We start from the raw sequence: 12,164 nt of genomic DNA, 5'->3' as shown, positions 1-12,164 counted from the left end.
AAGGAAGATGGGCCCCACGCGGAGAACCGCGTGGTACCGTTGATTTGCGTAATGGGATTGGACGACCATACAGTCCATTTCGTTTCCCTTCCCTGATATCAATCGTCGATTTGATTTGATTAAATCTGTTCTTTAATATAATATAATATTATATTATATTATATTATATTATATTATATTATATTATATTATATATATATATATATATATTTCCCTAGAAGAGAAGACAGTTTCAGAGAGACCGACCCTGTCATAACATAAAAGGAGAAGTTACAAACAACGTACAGAGATCTCACTAGTCTTGATTAGGGGACGGCGGAGATTCTTTCTGACACAATTACAGATAAATAGGAGAAGCAAACATCACCCGCATTTTTAGCAGCGAAATCACAAAACGGAACAGTGTTTAGAGAGTCGAGTCAAGATGTACTAGTGAAATAGGCAGTGACAGCTTTGAGCCTCCCGTTCAATATATTCTTCTCAACCTACAAAAAGGGAATATAATTAGGCAAAATCACTGCCTGTCTGTCTTACTAATTCAAAATGGCACTTTTGTTGTAGCAAAAGACGAGGAAACAAAAAAAAACACGAAACAATTGAAGGCCATCATACCAGAAAACATCATAATTTCTCCGGCTTTTTAAGGATTCGAATTTGTGAGAAATAGGTAAATATGGTTGGATGATGGTGTCTTGAATATTATTAATCTCATCTTATTAAGATCCATAATCTACGTGTCTTGGCTTATTTATTAAACATTAACACGGGGAGATGGGGTATGGATAAAAACATGAGCATACCTCAATTCCTGACATTATATCATATAATGCAACAGGATATGGCAATAATATAGTTACCATACATCAATAACCAAGAAAATCAGAATATGATTTCATAAGCATTTCAAAAAAGTATTAAATGACAATTAATCAGAAGATGAGAGTATGGCTGTCATAAGCATTTTGAAGTGTATCAGAATTAAGAATTAAGAGGCCAGAGAAAGTGGAATGATGTTCATTTATCACTAATATCTTCCAGATTTATCTACAACTCTTCCAAACTCAACATTTAAAATAAACTGATTATAATCTGTTTATTTCCCCTCATGTTCATACATCATCTTCCCTTTATTTCGGAAATGATAAAATAATAAATAATAAATGTTGAATATGGGTAAAAAAATGACCTACATCAAATACATACAGGAGTACCCTGTTTCCCTATCATGAATAGACTCAAATTATGTAAGGACATTGTAACAAAAAATGATCTACAGAAAAGAGAGAGAGAGAGAGAGAGAGAGAGAGAGAGAGAGAGAGTCGTACCATATTCTCCTATCAAGAATAACCTCAAATCATGTGGGCACATTTTGGCCATTCTGGAATTAATGCTTCTTTAGAAGAAACATCTATAATGTCATTATAAGGAAAAACTGAACTACGAATTAATGAAACCAACATCCCACGAGTTGCCTGACCTATCTTAGAATGCCACCCTTCATTGTAATAAATATAGAAACAAAGAACAGTAGGTCATTTTATTGAACTTAAGACCCAAGTTCAATAAAGCTAAAAAAGCTTACTTGTCCTATGTCAAATTATAGAGTTATAACAGAGTATCACATAGGTTTGAGATTCGGTACATCAAGTTCTATTTCTCAATTCAACTATTTTGTGGAAGGACTTTTAAATACCACCTTGATTTAATACATTGTCACGCTAGAGTAAGCACTAATACTATTAAAGTGCATGGTGCAGCAACATCCAGTTGATGATTTATTGGATTAATTTTTTCTCTTAAGAATAGAATGCCCAGTCAATTGCTTTCTGGATTCCTATGACAGAGTGACATATCCAGATGAGGCTGCAAATAAGAGAAGCAATCAGCTCTTGAAAATGCAATTATTATGTTGATTTCAAATAACAAAGGTGACTCTTTTTGCTTGTCTCTTTTAGTCATGATCTGGATTAAGTCTTTTCCTAGTTCCTGACTCTGTTGCAACAACTAATAATCAGAATACCAATTCCACAATCATAATTTTGAAAGTTGTCAATTTGTTTAGTCATAAAATTTTCATATTTGTCATTCTTGCTTCGGTAATAGCTTACCATGGAACCTGTTCTCTATCAGTTACCCAACCTCATCTCCTCGTTAACATAAAAAGTTGGAAACTTGCTGCCTCTGCAAGCTGGCAATCTAAACCAACATTTAAACTAAACCATCAAACTAGTGATCCAACCAATCAAGTAAAAAATTTAATGAGTTTTAAATCAGATTTAGATCTACTTAATATGATCTATTTAAGAAGTAAAATCCTAAAATGTGATGTAAAGCCACATGGCTTGCTTTCATGTTTGCTTGCATCCAAGGCCTATTTAAAAGTGTCCTAAGGGCAAAACAATATAAGTGAAATATAGCTTAAAAAACCATCTATTAGCTTCTTTTATCCTAACAAAGGTTCAGTCTATTCTGCAACCAAACATAAGTTAACAAAAATATCAAAGATAATTATCAACTGCAGGATATTTTTTTCGTCTTAATTCAACAATATTACTCCCTCCTGTTCTCTCTTTTATCTGAAATGTATTATCTTCTATCCTTTTCTACAACCTTGACATCAACAAAATCAGCCCACTTATAAATGTCGATACACTTCCCCTAACTGTGGCAACCAACATCTGAGTTGGTCACTCCCTCACTCATATCCAGAGATGAAAATGCTAACAATCTGGAATGTTGAGAGTTCCTACATTCCAAATTCTAGTTCTTTAGAGCAACAAAGAATTACAATTAGGCATCCACTACTGAGTTCTACATCTGAACTTTTACACGGATAGCTATCAAAATAAAATAAAAATATTATTCATTATGTTTGAATTAATTATATATGCACATTTTGTTTTATAAAAAAAATCCCATTCTGTGTCAACAAAAGGCATACATTGTTTGTTATCATTCAAATAAATGCCAAAAGACTGCAGATTTTAAATGAAATATACCTCAAGTGTCCAAGGAGGATCGACTGATAAAGAAAGCTCTGCCAATTGGTTGAAGTCAACATTCCGAGGAAGATATATTACTACTTTGGAGGCAATCCTGCTTGCAATTTTGAAGAGATGGTACCTGATATATTAATAAAAGAAAATAAAATTCATTGATGGTTGACAAATCAGTAAAGAACTATAATTGCATAATAAGTGAAAAAAGAAAACAAACCCATCATGAGGCTTAAGCATGGATCTGATATCATAAGTTTGCACTTTTGCATAATCTGGTCCACCCCAAGGCGGTGATAGAAACACGGAGTCTCCCTACATCAGAATACAATAGACAATGCAGTGTATTAGTTGAATAACTAGATGCAGATTACATCCTTCATAAGTAGAGTCACCATTTTGTAAAGTGGTGGATTCTTATATGGTTCCGTATCTTAGTACTCGTAAATTAGTTCAGATGCATCAAAATCATTTCATTTATGTAACAAAGCCTATGTTCTCTTTTATTAGTTCTTCACATTTCACAATTGAGTCACTTTTCCAAAGTTTGATATGGTTGGCAACTAGTCAAAACTATAGGTCTTTGTCAATCTGTCATATCTTCCATCCAATCTCCTTCACTTTCATTTATGTTCCATATCTAAATTGTTTACACGAAAAGGTTCTGACATGACCAATAGATAAAAAGGTGGTTATTCCATTTATGTTTTCACTTGGGCAGGACATTTCAAGCTAACCTATGTATGTATCATGTACCTGAAAGGCGAGAACCAAATACAAGGTTCCTACCAATGTTGGTTACAAAAGCATAGAGGCTTTTATTATGACTCAAACCACTTGACACCTAGGTTGTAGAGGGCCAATGCTACCATGATCCAAGGTTTTCTGTCATATTCTAATCATAAGCCGATGCAACTTATGTGCTAAAATAGTTTGCAAATATATTGTGTGTAGAAATCCTCTAGTGACAATTTCTAATCTCTCTTCCCATATCAAATGACTCAGAAAGACCCAATCTTCCCATTGTTGCTCTTCTCCTTTGATTACTCTCGGGTTATCACTACCTTTTCAAAACCGAATCTTATCTACCAAATGGCCTGCATAATAAACAATTAGAGGAGAAATATAATTAAAGATGCTTGAAGACACAGAAAATAGGGTTTATCAAAGTACTGAAGTATCAGAAAAAGTGAGAGAACTAACCTCGTCGAGTATCAAAACACTTTTATCATATTTTATATTATCGTATTCAACATCAGAGAAAAAGTTCTACTAGAACAGCAAATCAACCAAAAGAGAAAATGAGAAGGCCTTTGGTCATCTTTATAACCATCACTCAAAGCAAACTGCTGAGCTGTCTAAGCAGCCAAGCTAATAAAATGTTTGCAGAGCTCAGTAGCTCTAAATCCTAGAGGATTTCTCAGTGATTAAACCTTAACAAGAAATACATGAGAAAATATAGGATACTGGAAATTTTGTAATTTAGACAAAACTTGAATTTCTTCTCTTATGTTGAATAAGTTATAATCATTATTCTCTTCTATAAGTTGAATATAACTCCTTAAACACAAAGAAGTGATGATTAGCAAAGAACCAAAGGGTCTTGAACCCAAAATCTGCATGTAGTTGATTATTGATGCTATTTTAACTACATATAACAATTTTAGAATGAAAAGAAAACCATGAGCTGTTGGTGCCATTTGTGCTACAGATAACAATTTTAGAATGAATAGTTCATTAATTAGGCAAAACATTCTGCTCATTTATCAAAAGGAAGCCTATTATGTTTATCTGTCATGCAGATTGTACCTTCATGTAAGCTGCCATCTTGAAAAAATCACCTTGAACAAAGTCTATTTTGTCACGAACTCCATAAATAGTAGAATTATGATATGCGAACTCAACCTTTTGAGGATCAATGTCAATGGCAATAACATAATTACTCCTGAAATAAAATGGATACCCACAATCAAGATTTTGAAAATGAAAAATCATATTTTAAATTACATTCGAAGGAGGGACAACAAATACATACAATACAACTTATATAAACAGATTTTCATAAATGACAAAACTGCATCACATGTAACTTCTATGCTAACTTAACCTGTTCCTAGAATCAAGAAGCATCCTCCAAGGGGGGCAATGATATTGGCAACATTATCCCACAAATAAGGTAGTAAATGCACACTGGCAGTAACCAGGGCAATAAGCCCTAGTCAAAATAAGTTTGCACCACTGCATAATCCATTTTTATTAGCAAGGCTGCATGCCAGATTTAGTTGAGAGTCTGCTGAGGGAAAGCTTTGAATTCGTACTACGTGAAAAAGATTGAGCTCCAACAATCATCTAACATAGACTGATAGACCATAGCATTGCTAGCTGGGTCATTTGGACACTGGGGGCTGGGTCTATCCTCATATTAAGAGGCATATGCATCTTTGTTAAGCAGTGAATGTTACTTCATAGCTCCTACCATCACTGAATTTGTTTTTCTTATATGTCCAACAGAACTGTGATGTTAGGAAGACGTGTGATAAACTTGGCCTCCAATCGAAGAGAAAAGCAATCAGCTTTAAGGAATTATTTTTTCTTATTCGCAGGATCAAACTCATTGATTATAGATAAGTTAGCCAAGCCAGTCATTTATTATGGATAACCTCAATTATGTTGAAGCTTTTATGTGTTTATGAAATACCAGAGAAAAGAACACCTACTATCAAGCTAATAAGAGAAAGAAATAATCAGATTTTTTTCTTTCATCAAAGGGATAGTTCTGATACATAATGCAGAAAATCACTATGGAAATAAAATGCAGAAGATAACTACTGAAATAACATTACTTACGCACTTTATGGCAAATTGGATAGCATTTCCACCAACTCCAGCAAAACAATCAATCACAACACCACCACCACAACGGTTTGCATGATGTCTTGCAATGGGCTCCGGTGTGACAGAAAACCATCCTTCTTCATCCAACTTTATGCCACTATCATATCGGGTAAATAGTGAATATCTCTGGCACCAATACTTGAAAGTACTGGCAGAGACACCTTCATAAACTCCTGGCGATTTAGGCTCTACAATGAAACAGAAGTAGAATCAAAGTTACGACCTCACAACTATGGCTAAATGCCTTAAAAAAAATTTAGAAACGGAATGGTCTCATGCTCTGCACTAAATCCTATAAAGCATCTTAAAGCTCTACACTGAATTATAAACAGATCTTGTTTAGACACAAACATGAAACATTATTAACATTTCAGAGCTACCAATGCTCAGTGATCGTTTTCAAAACAATTCCATGAGATTTTTTTTTGTTGGTGTTATGACTATGGTATGTTAATTCTTTTCTTTCTTCCTTATTTGATAAAGCTCCCTCCCAGTTATCTAATTATGATCAGAACAGACCTGATAACAAGTACAATTTTATCAATTTATAATAACCAACTACTTGGTCTACCCAGTATGCACAAATGAAAAGGTTTTCTGAAACGTAAAGTCACCCTCTTTTACCCATTCTTCAATTCATAAAACATTTCTTGGGAGGTATACCAAAGAAAAAGAAGACACGTTTCAGTGAGTATCCAGTCCGTTCAAAAGCCACAAAAGAATTTGCCAACAGTATCTAACAAATGTAAATATATTTGTACTTTAAGTTTCCATCTCGAGGTGAGCCTGGGTACAACGGCAAAGTTGCTCCATTGCAAACCAGGAAATCAGAGTTCGAGTCTAGAAAACAATTTCTCTAAATATAGAGGTAAAGTTGAGTACAATGACCCTTCCCAAACCCCACATTGGTGGGAGCCTCGTTTACTGGGATGACCCCTTTCGCCTTTTACTTTCGTATCTCATCTTATTACAAGTTTAAAGTAACTTGAAAGAAACCAAAAGCAACCACATGCATAAGACATGGAACTCCATATCGAAAGACATGAAAAGGTCAAAAAGAATATAAGAGAAAGCTTGTGGAACCACTACAAACAAGAACATTTCACTCAATACACCAATAATTCTATGTAATTTGTAATGTTCCTTTAACATATATTTATAAAACACCAGATGTAAGGTGCAATTCTCCACAAAGAAGTTGCAAGAATCCTAAAATAACTCCCAGCATATTTTTAGTGACTCTAGGACTTCATTACACATTTCTTTAGCCAAAAATAGGACCACAGGTTACCAACACCATACTGTTGAAAGCTACCAGATACCAATACCCATGACCTAGCATTTGCACTTTGACTAAAACAAGTAAAATCCATGAATTTATTGAAGAAAAATCTCTCGGTACCAGACAAACAAACACTTTCTCTCTCACCAATTTGAATATTCATTTCTCTACCTTAGGTCATTTCGAACTTGAGCATCAAAGAGGTCATGCCGAGAACACCTCCAGAACTAGTTTTATAAGAATTGGACATCGCATCTGAGATCAATTTAGACGAGTCTTCCTGAAGTTCGGGCTTGGTAAGTGGGCTAGGTTGGATTAGATTCAGCTTATTAAACTAATGACCAAATCTGGCCTCATCAATATACAAATTGAACTGTGAAGCAAATGGAAAATGAGAATGTGATAACCACTATTTTCTCTTGTAACCACTAATAGGAACTAAATCATATTGATTAAGTGATGCATCTAATAATTCCTTTCAACATGTCCAACTCATCTTAAGCCTTTTTTTTGTGATTTTATCCTTACTAGATACTACACCTACCCCACAAATGCAAACATTTTGTCTCATCTAACCCCATATATACCTCTTGTCATCCTGATCTTGACCTTAATTAAAAAGAGAACTGCAAAAGAATAAGTTACTATATCTAGCATTTGCATATCTTTTTACATAATTTTGTTCACCTGATTTTTGCCTTCTTGCTCTCCTCTTCTTTTTGCCATTAAGAGACACATAATTATTGCCCAGCTCATCTGTCATAGAGCCTTCATTTCCTTCTCCAACATAACCTATCTCATCTGATGAAGTGATCAAACTGCCATAAAATCATATCAACATGAAATTAAAATGACTGTCTTGAGAACAAAACAAATACTTCAACAAAGAGAGAGCATTCATATTTTTCAGTGTACCAGTTTTGTATGGGAATTTCAAGTGATGCCTCATCGTGAGTGACTTTCTCTGCTTGTTTATCCAAAGTTTCAAGCTCATCTGTTTCAGAGATCACAAGTACCAGCTTTGTATTAGTCCTCTACACTTTTCAGAACTGAAACTTTTACTGAAGTTTAACCATTTATGGTAGCTAACATCTAATGTGCGGATCAAAAGAAGCTGTAGGGAGAAGATTGTATAGTGCAACCTCTGGTATTGTCATTGATGCATGTAGGATGGTCTGAAAATAGATACTCTGAAACTTCTTTGGCATTGGTGATCGTGTTGAAACTTTCAGAGCCACGATTTATACCAAGACAATTAACATAGTTGCTTTTATCAGAGGAATCTGATAGCATCTGATCTATAACAATTTCGTTTTCCAGGAGTGGATCACTTTCAGCTTGTATTACATTTGCATCCTGATGTCTGTCAGTATCACAATCAATCTCAAAGCCTGAATGCTGTTCAGCTGCATCAGCAGACAAGCCATTAGAAGTAGATTGGTTGGATGCCAGATACGCGAATCCCGGAGGAGCGTACCAAGTTGTCTGCTGTGTTATGGAGTCGTAAAAGTAGTTTCTCCGATAATAATCATCCCATAATACCCTCCAGTCACCAACTTCCAAGCATACAGAAGTATTATCAGACTCCTGCAAGATCACTCGAAGAACAAGTGAGAAGGCTCAACAGAGCATTGCAGAGCCACAGATCTAGTCAATCAAAAATATTTTTCTCTTTTGTACTTGTAAAATCAAATGGTATAGGAGAGAACCTGTTTGTTAGGCAACTCCAAATAATGTCCAGAGCTCAACTCTTCCGAAACATCTTGCGTAAAACTTCCAGTATCTAAATTCTTATTATGGTCTAAAATTTTAACATCTACATTGCCACCAGATGTTTGAAATTCATCAACCACATGTTCCAATGTGATTATTTCATCACAATCTTGACTTTCACCAACCTCACTAGTGGTTACAGCAGTTTCGCATACAAACTGTGCATCAAAGTGCACACTGCTACTAGGACTTTCCTCTAAATCATCAAGATTAGAAGCTACCCATTCTGTACTATTGATGGAAACAGGTAAAATTGTGCCATCACGAAGAACCTTTTCAACTTTAGAAATGCCAGGATCTTGTTCCTCTACATCATTATGAGCATACTTAGATTTCACCAGCATTCCCTTTCTCTTCGCTGAAGTAGACACCTTTCTCTACAATGGATAAACAGGTTAATATAACGCAAACACCAAATAAATAAAAGATGGAAAGCTCATACCATTAGAAAATCCAAAGTTCACACAAACTGGATTATTGATCTTCAGTGGGCACTTACCTGCTTATTTGTCTTGAAAGAAACTGGGAGTCCAAGAGCAGCCATACTCTGAGCTAGTTCCGCATCTTCCATCAAATAACAATCTGGAAGGTCCAACAATAGGGATGGTCAAATTTTAAACTAACTCAGAAGTTCTAAAAAGGTAAATGAAAATTTGCAAAGTAAAGGTCTATATACAGTGGCAATTTAGTAGATACAGAAAAGCTAGTAGAGACACATTTTTAATGAGCAACAGTATAAAAGTTCAGAAATTTGAAAAAGAACATGAAAGTGAAAAAAAAAAAGACAAATTTAAAATTAGCCAAAGTACATGAAAGTATAGAAGTTCAGAATTTTTACAATCTGTTTCCTGCTTGCCGCTTTTGCTGGCGTCACAAGTGATAGTAGATCTCTGCAACATCCACAAGTTACATAGTAAGAGAAAATCCATTATCTAATAAATATAAGTCCAGCAACTAAATAACTGGAAATGTTGTATTAAACAACTGTTTATAGGACATTGGCATAAGATAAGTATTTAGAAGATAAACTAATTTGAAATAAAGAAAGAATTTTACCAGCTTAAAATTCAGGACAAGATACAGTAAACTTATTTACAAGTTTCCCAGGAACTAGATTCAGACCTCAAAGAGAGAAGCAAATTTCAATAGAAAATATGCATCTCGTATGCTTATTTCTTCGACAAGTTAGATCTTCGATACCCACGAGGACGTGTAGTTAGTTGTGTCCAATTCGTCAATGTGTATAGGATGGGAACAGGACTAGCTAAAACAGCGGAGCAAATAAGATGGTTCAACCGGACATGAACAATAAGAGCTTGCAGATAAACCTCGACGGCTCCAACACAGTAATATATAAATGTTAAGTCCAACCTCTTCCTTTGAGATTGATTTGAATACCCAAAAATCTCTCCAAGGTCTCGATGATTTGACTTTGTAAGAGAAGGAAATACGCCTCCAGAATGCATCTTCCTCGATTGACCTCCTCACGCATCAAAGTGTCAACCACAGAACGCCATTTAGGAAGGGGTATTCTAATCTAGTCAAGAGACTATTAAGCCATGTATGCTAAACTCCGAACTCAGCGTAGTCAACAGACCAAGATCGTCATGCACCATGTGCAGATGATGCATCATTAGCTCTCAAATAAAGCTTAAGTTCCAACAACTTGGAAGAAAACCGACTCGATCCTAACTAAGAAAGAAATCCTACATAGGAAAACAAAAGATAGTTACCCTGGATTCGCTTTCTTCACCTTCTTCTTCTTCTTCTTCTTCCAGGCTACCAATGCGATCAGAGACCTCCAAGTCGCTAACCCTAGCGTCATCCCTGTCCAGTTAAGACCCCAGCAAAGAGAACAAAACTCAAAAACCCTAAAAGCAAAGAAGAAAAGAGCGATTTCTGTGAAATCAAGAGGATGACGCTGATCATGATGATGAATCGACTCACGAGAGGTAGACAGTCGAGACGGAGAACAGGGCGCCCAGGGTTCGGATAGCCGGGCCATCCACTTCGGTCTCGGCGGCTGCCATGCGATCGATGAATGGAGAATCCAAGACTCGAAGAGAATATATAGTATGCCGTCTGTCGGTGGAAAAGAAGGATAAGACAGCGAGAGCCGCGCCGCGGCGAGAGTTACGGAAGCGCCACCGACTCGAGTACTAAAACCCGCCTCCCGTAGCTTCTGCGAGCTGCAAGAAACGAGGTTTAGTTTTTTTTTCTTTTCTTTTGGAAATTTTTATTGGTTTTCTTGAGACCATCGATTAAATTTAGATTAATTTATCCAGAAAAATCATCCATAATTAGGTTTTCCCTTTATATTAATCTTTTTAAAATTATTATATGGTTCATAAGATTTGAATATGGATGTACTCAAATTCATCCAAAAAAGAAAAATATTAGAATTACTGTTTATCCATATGTGCTTGCCGTACTAAAACAAAATTATTTGGGATGAGTCAGATAAACTTATAAAATCATACAAAAACTAAAACGTGTTATGTCAAATATAAAATTTCACCAAACTATCTATCGTACGAGATGGTGCTGAATGTTACAAGTTAAAGAACAAAATATAGGTTTGTGATGGTCTGGCTTGGGTTATGGGTTTAGATCCCTTTTTCTGTAGTTATTTTGGTCTAAGGTACTTTGTATTATATTTTTCTATCGATAACACTTATTTTTATTAGTAAAAAATAATAATTAAAAAAATGTTCGAGTCATGTCTTTTGTGTTGGACATTCGAAAGATGTGCTGTGATGGAGATAATGAATGACATGTAAAAGAAAGGTCTTTTTTGAATTTTTCAGTTTTACTAATTGTGATACATTTATTTATTTATTTATTAAATAAATATATTATGATATTTATTTACCTTGAATTGAAACTCGAAAGAAAACATATTATTAGAAAAAAAAAAAAAAAAAAGGTCTTTTCACTCAGGACATTATTTAAGGTAGAAACAATTTTAGCTTTTACTGTTGTTGGTTGGGACTTCTTTCTTAGGCTACATGCTATTATTCTATTCTCTATCATGAATGATGTGCAATCTATTAAGATGTTCTTGAGGTAAAAACAATTCATGTATAGTCTAATCCTCAAGTTGCTATAGGGTTTCACATTGGTAAATGTTGGATGCTACTCTCTATCATGAATGTTGGATGCTACTTTATTTTCATCATGTCACACATTTTGAGATCCAAAATCCAACCCAACTCATT

General features: G+C 35.0%; 1 protein-coding gene across 2 annotated transcripts; it reads right to left on the bottom strand.

Annotated features, from left to right (window-relative positions):
- Positions 1-230: 230 nt before the first annotated feature.
- Positions 231-11,140, bottom strand: LOC135582419 (uncharacterized). Of its 2 annotated transcripts, none has more exons than XM_065140585.1 (13): positions 10,894-11,138; positions 10,680-10,773; positions 9,785-9,836; positions 9,446-9,528; positions 8,883-9,323; positions 8,316-8,760; positions 8,089-8,167; positions 7,861-7,991; positions 5,848-6,079; positions 4,806-4,941; positions 3,217-3,311; positions 3,000-3,123; positions 231-485 (listed from the first exon to the last, which is right to left on the bottom strand). In XM_065140585.1, the coding sequence occupies exons 1-13, from the start codon at positions 10,974-10,976 to the stop codon at positions 420-422; spliced, it is 2,061 nt and encodes a 686-aa protein (XP_064996657.1). In that variant the 5' UTR covers positions 10,977-11,138; the 3' UTR covers positions 231-419. The 2 variants fall into 2 exon arrangements, with proteins under 2 accessions (XP_064996657.1, XP_064996658.1); XM_065140586.1 differs by lacking the exon at positions 231-485 and adding an exon at positions 1,481-1,863 and having other exon boundaries at positions 10,894-11,140.
- Between the last annotated feature and the right edge of the window lie 1,024 nt (positions 11,141-12,164).

Source organism: Musa acuminata, chromosome BXJ3-2, assembly GCF_036884655.1.
Source record: "Musa acuminata AAA Group cultivar baxijiao chromosome BXJ3-2, Cavendish_Baxijiao_AAA, whole genome shotgun sequence".
In the NCBI taxonomy this organism is placed as follows: Eukaryota; Viridiplantae; Streptophyta; class Magnoliopsida; order Zingiberales; family Musaceae; genus Musa; species Musa acuminata.
Note: the sequence above shows the minus strand (reverse complement) of the source record. Positions and strands in the feature narration are given on the sequence as shown.